The sequence below is a fragment of the Culex pipiens genome, chromosome 3, assembly GCF_016801865.2.
Source record: "Culex pipiens pallens isolate TS chromosome 3, TS_CPP_V2, whole genome shotgun sequence".
NCBI lineage: Eukaryota > Metazoa > Arthropoda > Insecta > Diptera > Culicidae > Culex > Culex pipiens.
The window spans coordinates 127,766,291-127,786,092 of record NC_068939.1 but is presented as its reverse complement, the minus strand read 5'-3'; the positions used below and the strand labels follow the sequence as shown (position 1 = coordinate 127,786,092).

Genomic DNA, 19,802 nt, shown 5'->3' with positions numbered 1-19,802 from the left:
AAGTGTGCATGTGCGTGTGCCAATGTGGGATGCTGGCGGTGGTGGGAAAAACCACCTTCCGATTTCACCACCATCATCAACGAAACAAGACCGTTTCGTTCTGGTACACGACGCAGTTGTTGTTCTCCGCCGGTCCGTCCGTCCAAAGCTTCGACCAAATAACTCCGCTCTGCTGTTGGGATGGTCGTCGTACGTCGGAACGTTCCCGTGTGTGTGTGTGCTGTATGTTTAATCTATTTAAATATTTTCACTTTCATTAGCGTACGGACTGCCGGCCTGCCTACCTTCCCCCCTACCAACCCTCGTCCAGCAGAGACCTAGTTTAGACGATTGGTCTGGTGTGGCCTAGGTCAGGCCACTTGCTCTTCTTCCGTCTGCGTCGTTCTGAATGTGCGTATATGTGGTGTTCTCGTGCGTACGAACTTCTCTATCCGCCGAAACGGAGAGCGCGTTCCATGATGGTGATTCATCTACCGGCGGAATTGTTACGATGACCTACAGACCCCGAACGGACGGTCATAGCGCTTGTTCCAGCAGGCTCTCCTCTGCGGGTGGTTTGCATATTGTGCGTGCGTGCGTGATTATTATTTTATGCGTTTCGGACGAAACGGACCGACCCCAACGGGACACGTCTCTAGCTAAGGATATTTCTAGTTTATGTGTATTGTTGTGTGCAGTCAATGATTTCGAACGGATCAACGAAAGTGAACGGATTAGTTCTCGTAGGATATTAGCAATGCACACCGTTTTTTCAAACATTCCACAATCCCAGTGGCATCAAATCAGATGTTCAGTTATCACGACACAAATTATCTGACATATCAGTTGTGAAGCAGTGGAACAAACATGCGAGCTGCGGGAACTTATGGTTCGAATTTTAACTCAAAAAAATAAAATAAACATCTACAAAATTTTCTTACCTCCTCGAAAAAGCTACTTTGAACTAGAGGTGGGCAAAAAAAGAGCGAGCCACTCAAAAGAGTCGGTTCACTAAAAAGAGCGAATGATTCATGATTCAAAAAAAAAAAGAGCCGCGATTCTTTTTGAAACTCCGGTCTTCTGAAAGAACCGTTCCAAGATGTAAATATTTTTGATCTTGTGCTTTTTTTCAAGTTAAAAAAAACTCCAACATATTCTGGAGCAACATTTTAAAAGAGCGCATAAGATTTTTAAGGCTGGAAGTATTTTGCAAATTTTGAAGCTATCCTTAACTATTTAACAAATCCCGCAGTATTGAAAGATAGTGGGGAGGCCAGCTATTGATTTAAACTTTGAGTTTTGTGGAAAAGTTACCGGGTGCATCGGAATTTGCAAAATAGTTCCAGCTGTCCAAATGCTTATCAGCCCTTTTTCAAAAGTTGCTCCAGAATTGTAATATTGATTGTAGTATTGAAAATTTCATTTCATTTTTTCAATAAAGCCAAATTTGTTAAAATTTTCCCAAGGTGTGCTTAAGGATAAAAAAAATATGCGGGTTAAAGAAACTTTTGAAACATTCTCATCAGTATACGTTGAAAGACGCTTAACGGCATTTTTGCCAATACCGCTTAAACATTTTCGAAATCTTATTTTCAATTTGCTAGTGAAATTTCTTTAAAAGTAAAGCTTGATTTTCTAAACAAAAATAAAAAAGAACTGTTCACTGCGCAACTGACTATAAAGATACATTAAAGTATTGAAAACTATTAAATAGCCCATGACATTTTGGAAAAAAAACCTCTTGTGATTAAACTTGGGCATGTTTAGACATTTAGACTGGTAGACTGATTGAATCAGAATGTAGAAAGAGTTCGAAAAATATTTTCACAAAAATAAAGTACACAGAAAAAAAAAGTTGAATTTTGGAATGTTGAAAATTTGGTAGGTTGAATATTACCTCTTTATTTGTGTAATATTACATAAAAATATGTAAAAATGTGAACCTGATGAATATTCATCAAAAACTGATGAAAATTCATCATTTTCTGGGGTAAAATTTATCATTTATTTTGCCACAAAATCTGTCACCATTTCCTGATGAATATTACCATCATTTTGTTTCTGTGCATTTGTTTAATTTTAGCTGAAATAAACGCAATTTCGTTGAATTAGTCGCAACTTTCTCCACAACATCACGCCATGCTTTATTGCAGGACGTAACTTTTTCGTGCTGTCATTTTTCATCAATAATTTTTTTGTTCAAAAAAACAAAAAGTTGGTAGAAATACGGATATTTCGGCGGTAAATCTGTTGTTGACCCAGTGATAACCATAACGGTGAAGCATCTTCGTGACGAACAGGAAGTGGCCATTGCGGAAAATAACGGCGGATAAACAGCACCTCTACATTAACATCGGTTCAAACATCATGTGGTTCCAGTCCCGATGTACCAGATTATCAGCCAGGATCGGTAGCATTCATCTCGAGGCCCCTCAAGATTTAACCGGCAACCAGGAAGTTGTTTTCTGTTTTGATCTATCAGTTCCGGTTCCGATAGTCCAGCAAATCAAGGCCAGAAGTTCCAGATGATTCAAGTCAGATTCAAGACCGATGATGCCGAGTGAGTTGTGGATTGCCTGCTTCTCTAATGAAGGTTCGACTGAGGGGGCATGCTTATTAATTTCTCGTCGCTCCATACCCTCAGTGACGTGATGGGAACAAGGGCGTCTATGCGAAGTGTCCCTACACCCGCTACAAATTTCCGGCGCTTGGGGAGGGAAAAGGGAAACCATTTTGTTATATGCGCCGGTATTTGTAGCACTAAAATTCGTGCAAAGAAACTTATGCACGTGGGTGTACAGATTACGGAGTAAAAGATGATCGAATTGTTCACCTAGCGCTCACATGTGTTCCAGGACCAAGTTGCCTGCGGGTATGGGGATCATACATACATACATACATACATAGATACATACATACATACATACATACAACATCACGCCATGCTTTATTGCAGCATTTCAATAAAAAAAACGTTACTTAATCCACCTTAAGGTGGTTGGTGCCTTCCTCGCATTCATGTTGTATTTTAGGTTGTATTTACAAATTAATTTAAGAGTTTTTTTTTATTTTATTTTTCATTTATTTTTTTATAATTATTGATTTTACCTGAACAGCAATTTTCAATTCTTTTTTTTACCAACTCTCCAAAATAAAGGAGAAAAGTCTCATGAGTTATCGAGAAATTAAAAGTGAGAGTGTGTGCAACATGGAGTTAAACTTTCTGTGAAGTTGCTATGAATATTACCATGGCACTTTGAAAAATTTAACTCCATGTTGCACACACACTCTCACTTTTAATTTCTCGATATATTTCAGTAAAAAGTTCGTGTAAATCTTTGTCGAGACAAAATGATGCAGCATCATAATTAATACAGATTTTTTCCAGAAGAGACGCAGACACTGCTTAAGCAATGTGGCAACCGGGCGATACGCATGCAAGGGGGTGTGGCTGCCAATCCCCCGCGTAGACCAAAATCCCTACGCATGCTGCGCGACTCTCGCGCGTAAGCAAAAAGACCCGGCCTTTGAGGTTATGGAAAAATCACCCTTTTTTGTAGCTACAAAAAAACTTTTTCTTGGCATAACTTTAAAAGTACTTCACTAAACAGAATAAAATTTAATAGGGTCTTAGGGGACCCCAAAACGAACAGAATAAGGCGGATCCGGCCAAAATCGGTTCAGCCAGTTCTGAGATAATCGTGTGGAAAAAAAATCATGTCTACACACATCCCCACAGACATTTGTTCAGAATTTGATTCTGAGTCGATAGGTATACGTGAAGGTATATCTAGGAGTCGTATTTAAAAAGTTAATTTTTCGAGTGATTTTATAGCCTTGCCTCAGTGAGGTGAGGAAGGCAAAACCAAAGATCCGTTTAAAAGAGCGGCTCATTTTATTGAGCGAGCGAAAATGAGCGGCTCCTAAAAAATAGCGATTTTGCCCACCTCTACATTGAACATTTTGGAATAAAGACTAACATTTCAAAAAAGCTTAGTTTTGAAAGTTTTGGAATCAAGTCATATGGAAAATTAGGCCTTTTTGAAATGTTAGTATTGGTTCCCAAAATTTCAAAATATTGTTTTTGAAGAGATCAGAAAATTTCACGATTTAATTTTTTTTTAATTGAAAATCGGTTCATTAGTTTCCTAAGTTGATAAAAGACGAGGGCTAAATAGGCAACACTACCGAGAAAATCTATTTTTTCTGTTTTTTTTTTTTGCGCTGCCATTTCTCAGTAACCAAAGGCCATACATACAAAGTTTCTTATTTCGTATAGCCATTTTTTTTTCGGTGAAGTTCTTATCCATATCTACAGCTTTGCCGAATACACCAAATCGATAAAAACATTACAGAAACAGATTTTTGAATTTCACAAATCATTTCTGTATGGACCAGCTGCCACACTTGTATGGAAAATTATATTGGCAAACTGATAATGCAAAATGACTTCTTTGGGTATACGGAAGGCACCCAAAAAGTTTCAGCCAGATTAAAAAATACAAAAAATTAAATTTGAAAAAGTTTCATTTTGTATAAAATTAGTAAGTGTAGAGGGAAAAATGTAAGTTAAGTAAATATAATGTTTTTCTACATTTTTTTCGCAAAATAAAATAATGACGTAATGAACAGTTTTTCTTCTCACAATAAATATTTCAAAGCTGCGAGATTCAAACACAGCACACACACCGAGAGGACTGCTCCTTAGCGTGCTTAGCTATCAGGTCGTTGGTTGAACAGTAGCAACATAAAATTTCATAGCTGATCGACTACTTTTTTGCTGTGTTGTTATAATTTTTTAAATAAAACAAATTTGGTAAAATAAATGGGTTCAAATGAGCTTAAAATTAAAAAAAAATCCCAGGCATTGTGTTTCAAGTCTTTTGACCCTTATCGATCTTTAAAAACAACATTTCTAACCAGTTTCCCATGACATTGACCATAAAGTATCTAAAGTTAAATAGAAAGATCCGGAAAAAAAAAACAAAACAAACAAACTTACCAACTGCCGGCGACATAGATCGGGACCCAGAGGAACCAGTCGGCGACGGACTAGGCCTCATGCCCTGGGAGTTGGGTGTGCCGGGCGCAGCGGAAGCACCACCAGTTCCGCCTCCGCTCGAGCTGTCATTACTGTTTTGGCCCGTTGAATCCTGGGATGAAGAGAAGAAGTAATATTTCAAAATTAATATGAGGTTTAGGGGGGTGGCTAATTGAATGATGCGATGTCATAACCAGTGGAAGGGAGACTTAATTAATCCGCTTAGGTTTAGTTTTTTTATTTGCAGGTTTGGATGGCAGGTTGACCTGGGAGTTTACCAAAACGTCATAATATGTTATTCCAAAAACTATTCAAAATGAAAGATGCGCTCTTATCAAAACATTTTCAATTTTATTCACACGTTTAAATTTCCTGTTGTTTCACCGCAAATTGAAATTATCCTGTCAACGGTGTACGTACAAACATCTCTTTTTTCCTATATCCAGTAGGTTTATTTTTTCATGCAAATGCTTTTTATGCTGCGAAATCATTTTGATATTTATTTTATTCATCTCCCACCCCTCGTGAGCCTCCCCATTGTGGGTGGAAAATTCCGAACAAACAAATAGGAATAAATGCGTCCGACCAGGCTCCATGGCAACACACAAATGCCAGCAGTTCAGGATTGTCGGACTTTTTTGATTATGTTACGGAAACCAAACATGATGACGCACGTACATCCTGCTGATTTCTGACTCTGTGCAGCAAGTTGACCAGGGATATTGATATTACAAATTTATGAGATTTGAATCCAATATTGATTGAATAGTTGAACAAAAATTTGCTAAATTTTGAATTTTTAAAATGTTTCAAAATAGATTTGCCATCACTTTACAAAAATCGCCCATTTTGACCTCTCAGCCTGACATGATGACAGCGGAGCCTCCGGCCGGACTCTGTCACCCTGGCCAGCGCAAACATTAATTTATTTTTCAATTTTTATTAATTTCATCCCAGCTCGAGCCCCACCCACGTCACACGCACAACCTGCAGCACAATTATGCGCGCTGCATTTGCAAATATTTGCATTAATCCACATTTTTCGCAATTTTCATTGGCACTTTTATCACCTCTCGGAACGGAAAGTACACACACACAGGCACACACTTTAGAACTTTCCGTGTGCACGTGCTCATTATTCATTATTAATTTTGGATCGAGCATAATTGCCACTCCGAGCCGGCACCCTCGACCCTCTCACGGCCGGAATGCATTTAATGTGTCCTCCCGCTTTAGTTGTGGTGCTGCTGATTAATTTTCAAGCCGGAATGGGGAAAATAAAAATGTTTAATTGCTTGTTAAGCAAGCTCGCTTTTGGGTGAAATTTGATTAAATTTGAGTATTTATTCATATTTTTTACTACAATGCTTCTTTACAACAAAAATTTTGTATTTTTATGAGAAGAAAAAGAGGCTATGCAAAATTTACAAATATTCTTTTATACAAATTAAATTTTCAAAACAACCTATGAGTCATATGGGTTTCCTATGCAGATAGGACCTTTTGAAAATTTATTCTTGTTTTTACTTCAATTTAGACTGAAAAAGTGACATTACACCAGAAAAGTGGTAAAATTACACATTTCTACAGGTAAAATTACACATTTTTCTGACATTATAGATATACCTTTTCCCAGGTGTAATATTACCAGGGTTGTTACGGGAAAGTCGAAAAAAAATCCGCGCCAAATCCGCGCCGACCGAAACCTCAATCTGCGCAAAATCCGCGCCATGTAAAAAAAAAATCGCGACCTGCATTCAAGAAATGTTATTTGCAAAGAAAAAAACTAATACAGAAAGTATTTGATAAAAAAAAATGAAACTCGTTTTATGTTTGAAAGAATGAAAGCAAAAATCTTTTTTAAAAATACCTCAAAAGACATCAAGACAAGTGTCACAAAAAAATCTTTTTGCAAATCAGAGGGACACTTCAATAACTTTGACCAATATAAACAAAATAGAAAATTATAAACCAATATAAACAAAATTGAAAAATCTAATAAATGAAATTTAACTTAAAAAATATAAGCTCAAAAAACCCAAATCTATAATTTTAATATGATTAAATTTTAAATTTCAAAATTCAAAAAATTCAAAATCTATGAATTTTAATACAGATTGTATTCCAAATTCCTCACTAAAATTTCATTCCGAAGAATGAAGAATTTAAGAATTTAAGGATTAAAGAATTTAAGAATTTAAGAGTTTAAGAATTTAAGAATTTAAGAATTTAAGAATTTAAGAATTTAAGAATTTAAGAATTTAAGAATTTAAGAATTTAAGAATTTAAGAATTTAAGAATTTAAGAATTTAAGAATTTAAGAATTTAAGAATTTAAGAATTTAAGAATTTAAGAATTTAAGAATTTAAGAATTTAAGAATTTAAGAATTTAAGAATTTAAGAATTTAAGAATTTAAGAATTTAAGAATTTAAGAATTTAAGAATTTAAGAATTTAAGAATTTAAGAATTTAAGAATTTAAGAATTTAAGAATTTAAGAATTTAAGAATTTAAGAATTTAAGAATTTAAGAATTTAAGAATTTAAGAATTTAAGAATTTAAGAATTTAAGAATTTAAGAATTTAAGAATTTAAGAATTTAAGAATTTAAGAATTTAAGAATTTAAGAATTTAAGAATTTAAGAATTTAAGAATTTAAGAATTTAAGAATTTAAGAATTTAAGAATTTAAAAATTTTAAAATTAAGGAATTTAAGAATCTGAGAATTTAAATTTTATTTGAGATTATTTTGATTTCCGTTTTTTTTGCAAAATTGTTATTAATTTAATAATTTCTAGTTTTAAATTTTGATTTTTTTTTAATTTTGATTTTTTTAATTATGAATTTTTCCTTAAATTTTGAATTTTGGATTTTTCATTTTTTTGGAGTTTTGAATTCAGATTTTCAAAATTTTGAATTTAGAAATTTCGGATTTTTTAAATTACGATTTTAGAAATTCGAAAAATTTTTAATCTGAATTTTAAAATTTTTTATTAAAAAAAACTATTGAAATATAAAAAAAATCGAATTTGAAATTTGAATTCTCAAAACTCATAAGAAATAACATATTCAGAGCCGGATATATTTAGAAATGAGATAAGTGTAGTAATAATTTTATTTAAGAAATTTTCAACCATACATTTCAAAAATAATTTCTACATAATCTTCATCTTAATTTTTCGACGGTTCGTATTAAGAAAATACAAACTAACATTTTCAGAAAAAAAATAATCTATTCATGAGAAATTGAAATTGCACTCAATGGAAAAAAAAATTCTCGTTATTCTTGATAATAATCTTGATAATTACTTGAAAGTGATTCTATCTTTTTATCTATTTATTTATCAAAATTGCCATCCGCGCGAAATCCGCGCCTGAACAAAATTAGTCAGCAAATCCGCGCCAAATCCGCGCGAAACGCGCCATCCGCGCCATCCGCGCCATCCGCGCCGTCCGTAACAACCCTGTATTACCATAATTTTTTTACTGTGAACTTTTTCTATGACTAAATATACTACATTACATACATTTGGATCGTCCATACAATTTTGTCAGCTGTCGAAACAAAAAGGCTATACAAATATTAAAAAATCTGTAACTTGAGAACGAATTAGGTACTTCATGAATTTGGTGTCTTGGAAATAGTTGTAGATATTCAGGACTTCCCAGAAAAAAATAGTTACGCTCTAAAAAAATTACTCACTTTCAATTCGACTTTTCACACATCTTTTGCCAATAATTTAAAAAAATCATATCTTTTTACAAACGATGAAAAAAATAGTTAATCGTTTTTGATTTGATTTTTAAATGTTAAGTCACATTGTTAACACGTTAATAACTCCTCAAAGGTGCTTCAAAAATGTTATTCCAAGCTTCAAGAAGCTTTTTTACACAAACTCCCCACCGCAGCGCTGTTCACTTCGTCAAGTTGAGGTCTGTGTCACTTCATCCCACTCAGCTGGGCGAAATGATGGGGAGGAGCTGCAAAAACACCCAACTGCCAGAGCACTTTTTTCTGTTTTTATTCTGAGAATTTTGCTGCAAACATGACTCGAGAACAGGGTTAAGTAGCACTAAACTCAGCGTTGAGAATTTATCGATGACTTTTTGGAAGAAAATGTCACCGAAAATTACACTTTCTCTAAAGACACACAGATAAAAGTTTCGAAAAAAAAACCTGACAGTTACATAAATAGTCATATTAAAGAAAATCGCAGAAACGAGAGTGGCGCCACCACGCACAAATGCGGTTTATTTTAAAACTAAAAGCTGATTTGAAATGACCGTTTAACTAAAAGATCAAACATCTCGAAATTTCTACGATTCATTGTCTACACAGAAAAAAATATGTATATTTACACAGCACGTAATTACTGTTTCTTATGTAAACTCACTCGATGTAATGTTGAAATATAATGTAAAGAGTAAAAAGTCATGGAAATTACTGCAATGTAAATCTAAATCTAATGTTAATCATAAATCTAATGGAAACGTTGAGCATGGAAACTCAAATCTGATGAATTTCTACCCGTGTTCGGCTTCCTGTAAATTCCTATGTAATGTAAAACATATATCCAATGTATTTCTGCCAAACGTTGACTTCAAAACTACCCGAACTAAAAATAGTTATATTTGGTTCTCTTTCTATCGCTCTCATATTTCGCTGGCCCACTGCCTGAGCCTCGACCTGAGCAAGTTGATGCTTTAGCCGCTTGTTTATAAAATGCGAAGATGGCTCAGTCGGCAGCGGGTAGCAGCAGTAACACCGAACATCCTACCCGTCGTCTGTTCGATTCCAGTCCAGCATTATTCCACTTGGCCGTCGACGAGAAAGCGTCCCTTACCTGTGAAACAACTTGTTAAAATCAGAATTTCATTTTGCTGCCCGCTTCAATCATTTTAAAATAGAACATAGGCCACACCCTTTTCCTACTGCAATCCAACTCGAGCTTCTCATTCCCATTGGCCAATCAGAATTAGTTGATTTGAACTAATGTAAATTCCAAAAGTAATGTAAATTCCAAAACTAATGTAAATTTTCAAAACTAATGTAAATTTCCAATGAATCTAATGTAAATTTCCAATGAACCTAATGTAAATATACATCATTTATCATGATAATTTTTGGTACATGATAAATAATGTAAATTTACAGGAATATTTTTTTCTGTGTATGTATCAACACTCCTAAACTCCACAAGTAGATTAAATAACTTCCACTTTTTTTTCCTGCCACGAAGGCCACCTTTCTCGTTACCCCGAAGAACCGGCCAATCCCACGTGTCCGGAGAACGCCTTCCGGCCCAAACGTGACTCTTGACCACATTTCCGAGTCCGGTTTTCGACATACAAAGTCACAAGCAGCACACAGGAATCGACCCCAGGACCGGTTACCGTTCACCCTCCCCGTGTGTGTGTGAGTGCTATAACATTTTTGACATTAATTGACGTCATTCAATTATTGCAGTATTTTTTCCCTCGTGCTTTTTATTTATTTTTTCGATTTTTTTCTCGTTCGCCGGCTTTTAGTCGGTTTTTGGTGTAGGTAACCGTGACAGAAAAGGTGGTAGGAGGAGAGCGGTTGGATCACGTTTGAAAAGGGTCAAACGAAATTGTTCGAGAGGGCTCTTGATGTATTTTGATATTTTGGTTGCTTTCATGTGATTTTGGACCAAATAGAGCTAGAAGTGGAGTTGGCGAGTGGGGTTCGAAGGGCCAAATGTGTTTGAGTTCTTGTATTCGTGGAATTGAATTTAATTTAGATGTATTCGTCAAAAGTAGCCATCCACTGTTTTGAGATTGATTAAATTTACAATAACACAATTATCAAACTGTTTATTATCAGTGATTTAATTATGCCTTTATTACAATTCTATTAAATTTATCAAATCTTTTCAATTTAATTTTGAAAAATTCGATAGTCATGTAAAATTGAGTTTTTTTGTAGACTTGTGTATACTTTAATGAAAAAAATCCTAGGTGAAAGTCACTTCAGTTGCAATCATGGTGATGAAATTGACGTCTAAACCAAAGGGGGTCATTCACAATCCACATGCAAATCTTTTCAAAAATTTGTGGGTTATTTTTTAGTCTAAGCTCCATCCCCCCCCCCCCTTTCCAAAAAAGTTCAATTTAATTTGCGATAAATGAAGGGCGCGTCCGCAAATGACGTAATCCAAATTTTTAAATTAATTTTCAGATCTTCTGAGTCTTTGATTTTGGGGACCATCCATAAACTACGTGGACACTTTTTTTTTAAATTCCCCTCCCTGCATAAAGTGTCCAAGTGATTTATGGATGTTCCCATGAGAGCTTTTCAGAAAATAAAAGACACACGGAAAAAATGCTGATTTTTTTTATTCACAACAAAAGTTTTTTTTTCACAAAAAAATCCATTTTCCAGAATCCGTATTTTGTTTGCTTAAATCAGGGATGGAATAATCGCGAAATAAAACTTTTTCGCTTACGAACTCTCTAACCCACGAAAGAGAGAGGAGGCGAAACACGCAAAAGAAAATCGCTCCCGAACTTCTCGAAGAAAATCAATCAGCTGAAGATTTTTTGTGAATCTCATCGTATTAAAGTTTGATTTTAACTTAAAATTGACAGTTTTTTTATTTTTAAAATAGTGAATGACCATTCTAAAAAATCATTTCCTGAATTTAGGAAGAATTAGTTTTTTGGTAATTTCGATGGTAATAGTGAAGCAAAATTAATTAAAAAAAAAAATTAATTGAAAAATAATAAACATTATGAGAAACATCTGACTTTCACATTTTTTTCAAAAAAAAGTCATACCTTCCCTTCCGAGGGGTCCACCAACCCGGACCAAAATCCCGACAAAGCGAGACCGCACCTCGCCATTTATCATCACCGCGCGCGATAAGCGAAAACGAGAAAAATCAATCCCCAATTAAAAGAACATAAAAATATCAAAAGAGAAATTGAAAATATATTATCGCACAGGTTCTTCTCACTCCTCACCCCTCACCTGGTCCCCCTCGAAGGACACACGACCCTATTTTGGCGCGAAAAGAGCCAACTCACACACACACACGCGTCAATTTCGAGAGAGAGAGCGAGCGAGAATCGATATGAAACGATAATGCCCTCATCTGACAGGTATCCGGACGAACGACCGAGGTTCAGGAACGTGACCAGGTGGCGCAGAGGGGAAGAGGGATGCTGTCCGGACACCCCTCCCAAAGTGGGTGGCTGCCATGTGCTAAAATTTTATGTATAAATCTAGTTAATGGCACACGCTCTCATATCGCGCCAAAACGATCGATCGAGGGTCGTCAGAGTGTCCGAAGAAGGTGGAAAAAAGGTCTGACCTTTCACTGAGGTGGCGGAACACGCCGTTGATTGTTTGGTTATTGGCCTAACTTCAATTTAGGTCACAAATGCAAAGTTATGTCGTCTAAACGTCACTTTCGACGTTTTGAGCCAAATCAGACCTTTTCTAAACATCACTGGCCGCGCGGGAAGGCCCACTGCTCCCGAGCTTTTTATTGGGCTTGACCTCACGCACACGTTTGGTGGCGGCGGCGGTCGGACCGAACTCGGCACGTTTCGGTCGAACGCTGGCGCACTTAATAGGTTCAGAACGGTATCGCGGTACTTTTTTTTAATTAAACAATGGTCCCCGGCACCTGACACCCACACACCAGGGAGAAGCGAGTGCAGCGCAGGGATCAAATAATTCAACGGACCAACCAATCGATTTCCCATTCTGCCCGATGGGCGACCCCCGAAGGGGGTTGGGAGCGCGAAATCCGCCAACATTTGAAAAGGTCGCATCGAGGTGTTGTTTTGAACTCGATCAATTTCGAAGCCGATTTGGGCAATCGTCAAAATTCGAGTTGTGGAACGATTGTGACCACCCCTGCTAAATTTTGGAACCAAGGGGACATCGAAACAACCAGTACCGCTGCCCGCGGTCGACTTTGTAGACGAAATCTCTACAAAATCAACTGCGGGAAACTGTATTGACAGGTACGATGTCCCCACGGTTCCAAATCGTAGCAGGGACCTCCCCAAAGATCCCACAAGTTCAATCGTGTCATTTGACCAACCCGACTTCGATATTGATCGAGTTCAACTTCGGTCCGCTGTGACCTTTAAAAAAAGACGCTCCCAGTTGCCCGGAAGATCCGGGGCCGTCCCGCTCCCTGCGCCATTTAATTACGAAAATTATGCAGCGCCGTCGCCGGGAGACCTCCTGAAAATAAGTTACTGTCATCCGATCATTTTTTATCTAACCCTGTCAAATTAAAAATCCCCTACAAAATCCCTGACATTGTACACACTCACACAATTTCCGAGAGAGAGAGCGCAAAACACACGCCAACGAGGAACCCAACGAAAAAAAAGGAGGTTGAAAATAATTCCAACCCAACCCGGCCGGAGTATTCTTTTGTTCACCGGCAGCGAGGGGTTCGTCGCTGCGGTGAAGCACCCCTCGGCAAGCACCACTAAATATTCTCTTTCATAGCGGCGGCTTGACACGCGGCATGTACGCCATATATTTATTTTATAATACTCTGAAAAATTGAACTGACGTTGAAACTCTCGCTCGCAAGTCGCCTCCGCGACGGAACGGCCGGAGGCCGGGTTGCCAGCTGGTTCGAGATATTGCAGATATTGGGGGGGACGTTGACAAAAAAGTTGGGGATACGCCCTGGGCACGGATTATGGGCGAATTTCATATTTGAGCTGAAAATTTTGACATTTCAGCGCTAGCTGGCACCACTGCCGACCATCCCGGTTCCCCGGTGATGGTCCGCGCGCACAAATGGACTCACCACCCATCAGAGTTATCGGGCGTACACATTTCGCTGGAAAAACTTGCCTAACCTCGCAACATTTACGCGCACATCGTCGGACCCCTAGGCCAACGCTGCCAAGCCGTGGCGCGTTCCAAGGTATCTGCGCCGAGGGGTACGCGGATGGCTGGTCGGGACAACGACGCAGAGTCGACGCCAACTTGGACCGAAAAAGAGATTCTCTCTGGTGACTCGCCGTGCCCTGCCCCAGAGTTGGTGTGGTCTGGTTGGTGGCCCCCTTGTCAGCGCTTGCTTTGCTATTATACGCCGAGCCAAACCGGCAGAGTCGTGCTCTGTGTTCTGTGTACACACATCGGTGTCGACGACGAGCAGCACAGCACTGGTGCTGCCGCTGGTGTACGTGAGGCCGTACATTTCTTGGCCCGGTTCGCAGTTTTCATAGTCAGCACCGCCGAGCCCCGACCGAAGGCTTGCATCCGAGCACCGAGCACCGGAGCTCTCACAAGCGCACCGAACACCGGAGCGCACACTTCTCATTCCCCGAGACCTGAACGACCGACCGACCGACTGCTGCTTGGCTGTTTCATTGCTAATGCCTCATTCCCTCACAAATTTGCCTCTTTTTCATCCGCTCCTCCTCCTCCCCACTCTCCTTCGCCTTCGTACCGCTTGATTCCGACCGCTGCCCGTCGTCGTCGTCGACGGTCGATGGCAAACAACCCAAGCAGGCTACGACGACGACGGCAACAACAACGACGACGAAGAGCTGCTGAACGCAGGAGGGCGATGATGATGGTAAAAAGCATCAAAGCATGCACAAAGAAATGTGTTTATGAGCCACTTCTTTCTCCTCTCGCTCGTCCGTACAAGGGGCAGAACAGTTCAGGAGAGCTACACGCTAAGCTGCTTTTAGCCCAACTTTTTGTCGAATATCTTGAAAGTGCTTCGTAGGAACTTCGTCGGAGACGGCGCGCTGGTAATTTCTGGCGAAATTTTCTTACAGCAAATTTTTGGGTGACCTTTTTCTCTTCTCTCTCTCCCTTGAAACCCGAATCAATTTAGCGTGTAGTTCTTGTCGAGCTGAACACCATCCGGCCCCGGGTTGGCCAACGGAAGGAGACCGGCTCTCTCGGGGACTCCGGAGTTGCTTCGATCGATGGAAAATTTATAAAACAGCATTTCTTGCGCGAGGATCTTCGTCTTCTCGAACCCAAGAGTTGAGACCGGCTGGGTAGAGAGCGCATGTGTGTGTGTGATAAATAATTACAAATCAATAAACAACTGATTCTGGACGTTCTCTAGGTGGAAAGGGGGAAGATCCGGTCGGGGGTGACAGGACATCCGAGCAGGTCGGGTGAAATTGGATTTCTCCAGGATTCCGGTGCAGTCACACCGACTTTGTCTTGAGAAAGTCTTGCTAAGACACCGTGCTGTCAGGGATGGCAATTTCATAACCGGTGAAATTGGCAACCGTTATGAATTTCTCACTAGAACCGTCAATTTCTGATTGACGTCTTGAGAAATAAAGTTGTTTTGGTTCTGCCGAACTGAATGACTAATGAATTACTGCTGGCAAAGAGGAACGAACAACAACTCAATAGCCACGCTTGAATCGACTCACTTGGAAACTGTTCCCGCCTTTTGTGTTGCGATGAAATCTCTGGAAGAGCCAAACATAAACAACCAGGAAACGCAGGTTCAAGGGGCACGACACTCCCAACTTATTTGAAGTTATCTTATTGAAATCAAATGTCAAAATATAAGAAAGTTTCTAATTACGACTCCAACTCCGACTTCTGTACATCCTACTCCGACTCCGACAACAACTCGTCTTATACTCCGATTTTTCAAATAGTGCCGACTCCAACTCCGACTCCACATTGAATCCCCAAAACGCACTCAAATCAACACACTGCGCTCATGAATAGCCGGCAATCAGAGAGAAAACGATCCCCGGCGTTTGCAAACTAATTCCACCACCACATTATCTATGAATCTCGCACAACACGCCGATGTGTCATAACTTGTACGAGAGAGCGCGCTAATCCGCCACAACAGTGCCTTGGGCGGACCCCTCGAGTGACATTTCGCGAGCGAAACTTTGGCCGACCTTCTCCTTCGCCGTGTAGTCAGTTTGTGGATATTGGTTGCTATTTTTGAAACTGATGCTTTTAGCGAAACTGACAATAGTATTGTCGATTTTGATTAAAAACTGTCAAAGAATAGACGCAAATTTTGGAACTGTCAATTTGGCACAGTAAATTGGAAGATGAATACAGAAACAATTTTTCTGAGTTTTGAATTACTGATTTTATCGAAATTAACAAAAGTATTGTCGATTTAACGAAATTGACAATAGTATTGTCGATTTAACGAAATTGACAATAGTATTGTCGATTTAACGAAATTGACAATAGATATAACGAAATTGACAGTAGTATTGTCGATTTAACGAAATTGACAGTAGTATTGTCGATTTAACGAAATTGACAATAGATTTAACGAAATTAACAATATCGATAAAACCTGTCACAGAAAAGACCCAAATTTCCGAATTCTGCTTAACATTTTTCCCTGAAAAAATAGCATGTTTTGAAATAGTATTGCTGTTTTTTTTTTAGAGCGATTTTATCTGAATTGACAATAGTGTTGTCAATTTCAAATTGAATTGTCACACAAAATATGTCTCAACCTACTCTATGCTTTGCTCTCAATTTGGCCGTTTCAAGGATGACAAATATAGAAACATTTTTTACGTTTTTGAAATCACCAATTTATTCTTAATTGACAATAGTATTGTCGATTTTGATAAAAAAAAATGTCCCAGAAAAGACGCAATTTTCAAAATACTAATCAACGTTCTCTTTCACTGTCCTGTCAATGTGGCACCGTAATTATAGGTTGCTGATTCTGGAAACCCGAAACCGTGTTGGTGATTTAAAATTAACAAAAGTATTGCCGATTTCGATAAAACAAAATCCAGAATAGCCGCAATTTTCAAAATTATTGCCGATTTCGATAAAAGTAGCCTCAAAACAGACGCAATCTTCAAAATCGTTGCCTCAACAATTTCTCTCCGTGCAACTTCACATCTTTCAGCTCGACGGATGTGCGGTTTTGCGCCCAAGACACCGCGGCCCGTCCCGGCACTAATGAGAGATTGACGGGCTGGTACTCGTCGCCGCCGTCAAGTGACGGATGACGGAATCTTCCAATCTACTCGTCAGTCATCGTACGGCGACCGACTCACCAATACACGCCCCACTCGCACTCACACCACCGTTGCTGTTTGCTTCGCTTGAATGAGTTTTAATTAAGAAAGCGCTCAAATTAATCTAAATGGTTTCTCATTTCAGCGCGGGGCGGCCGCGGCCGCGGCTGGTGCCGCTGTGAAAACATCTTAATTGCATTATTAACTGCGTGTTTGGGCGAATCTTTGAGTGTTGGTGTTTTTTTTCGTACACCGGTTGCGATAAGCGCGGAAGTGGCGCGATTTAGCGCGATACTGGCCGTGACCTGGTTATCCTGACAGGAGTGGGCTCCGTTCATTGAAATTGAGCTGATAAGGCTTTTGTTGCTTTTAGGAAGAGAAAGAGTACGACTCATCATAATCAGTGGTACACCCAAAACTGCGGGTTCATTCGAAAAAAAAGCTTGCAAATATCGCGAAACAATCCCGGTACCTTTGACCTGCCAAATCCGCGCCTTTACAGTTTCGGCCAATTCGAGAGCATTTCGCACTAGTGTCAGCAACATTCTCTCAGTCCAAGGACTGTAGTTCAGCCGGAACTCCACGTCGCAAAGCAGAAGCAACGTCCCCGGGGAAGCTTGAGTGAACGATTTCCCCAGAAACAAAAACACACAACATCGGCAAAGTGCTACTGTGAAGCAAAAACCGGGAACTTTCCGAGAGGCAAAAGACAGAATATTCATGAAAAATAGAGAACACTGCCCTTCATCAGCCGGGAACGGTTCTTGTTACGAGAAACGTCAGAAACGGAGCTGTTTTTATTCCGACTCCCTCCTCCCTGCTTTTGCTTCTGTTGCATAAATACATGCCACAGGGGCAGAAAGTAATATCTGACGAAGGGAAAACAATCTATAATATGCGACGACTCTGTTGGTTGGATGGTTGGTTGGAACAACTAGGGAGGATTGAGTTCCGGAGAAAATGAGTGCTGAACGTAGTGTTTCAGAAGTTAGCTCAAGCTGGAAGTATTCCGGATTAATCTTGAAGTTCTACAATCTGGAACGTTTCTACACTTCTGCGAAAAGATGCCAGTTTTAGAATTTGCATTCTAGACGTTCCGTGAGTCACGGCCGCTTGGAGGTCGTAAATCGTTATGCAATTTTGCCCAGCGTTCGTCGCTGGGAATATCAAACCAACTACTTTGCGACCGCGAATCACGCCCCAAAAATACACAACACTTTGCCAGTTTGTTAGCCCAGGTCGTGGATCTCATATGCTCTAGTTTACGAGAGGGAGTTTGGCTGCTGCTGTCATTCTTCGGCGGTTTTGTTCTTCGCTTCCTCGTCAGCGCACCACCTGTTTGTTTCTTTGGCCGTCAATTCACCTGGACTGGAAGCACATCTGCGAGTCCCGCCGGTATTGATTTGAATTCACTTTCGTGGAAAAATAAACAACAACGCGATGGTCGCAGCACGGCGAAATTTGCATTTTTTGGGGGATTGTTTACGTCTGGGACGTGGTTTTCGGTGTGTCTTTTAAATGCGCGAGAATATTTGAATAAATGAGTTTGTTTGTTCTCGTGGTGAGTCATTTGCGGAATTTGAAACTTTGAAAAGTTTTATTTTTTTCCCACACAGTAGTTCTAACGCATGCTATACTCTCCAAGATGGTTACCATCGGATTACCATTAGTAAAATGAGATTCCGAAATGAAAGCGGCCAGCCCCACTGCGTTGTATTAACCGTAGCAACAGATTCTGTGAACACAGAATAAACAGGGAAGGAAGGATGCGTGGACATACCGTACCAAACTCCCCGAAAAGAATTCTGACACGATTTTCATTCTTCGCCGTTCTTAATGGTTCTTAACCTGTAACTTCGTCTCACTCAACCCATTTCCAACCATTACTAAAGAGGACCCAATTAACGATTCCTCGTTCTAGCACTCGTTTCTATTCTGTTCTGTTCTTTGAACAACACAATTATCCCATTCCTTTTTCCGCTGAACACGCAGCTAATTATCTCGTTTATTACCACCCGGTACGGATCCTTTACGCAACTCTGCACTGCACTGGGTATCCTCATCATCATCATTTCCATTTTGACGCGCCCGGCTGTCTTTCGTAACTCTCCATTAGTTCGATCCCTGTGCAGGTTAGACAACCAATATCCTTCGCCGTCAAATATTAGTGCAAAGGGGGTGTGTCCTCCTTTCCCTTAACGATGTACCTACTCCGGTGTACGTCCGGGGTTGAAACGCCGAGACCGTGTGTATTATTATATTTCGTGTTATCGGCTTTGACGACGACGTCCAAGAGACTCCAAGTCTGGCAGAGTTTTGCTTTGTTTTTATGTGCTGTTGTTGTTGTTGTTGCTATTGCATGAAGATTTCTGTTTCTTTTTTTTTCCCCTCGACGAAGACCGGCGATGGTCGTGGTGGCGGTGCGCCGAGTTGCACTTTGAACACGTGACGTCAGAGCAGGGAATCTCGCGCTGGCACGCGGTTTATTTATACAATCTCGTGAGCTTTTTTTGCCGGCACTTTGGTTGTTGTTGCCGCTGCTCTTGATGATGATGTTGGTTTCGTTGCTTCAAGTTTGCCCTTGTTGTTGTTGTTGTTGCTGGTGTGATTGTACCGTTGTTTTTGTTGTTATTGCCGGCTCACACTTTTTATATAAGTCACATGCACAAACACGATATGTTTCTATGCTTTTTCAATTTAAAAATTATAGTTTTAGTTTTAGAATTAAGTTTATTTTCTCAAATGTTGAATCTGATTCTGTTGTTGTGTACAGGTTAGGTTTGCGCC

General features: G+C 39.4%; 1 protein-coding gene across 9 annotated transcripts in view; it reads right to left on the bottom strand.

Annotated features, from left to right (window-relative positions):
- Window positions 1-19,802, bottom strand: part of LOC120427517 (trithorax group protein osa) — a 265,609-nt gene that overhangs the window by 36,890 nt on the left and 208,917 nt on the right. For all 9 annotated transcript variants that reach the window (XM_052711248.1, XM_052711245.1, XM_052711250.1 and 6 more), the window contains one exon: window positions 4,982-5,132. In XM_052711248.1, coding sequence (XP_052567208.1) covers window positions 4,982-5,132 — 151 coding nt within the window. The remainder of the gene's footprint in view (window positions 1-4,981; window positions 5,133-19,802) is intronic.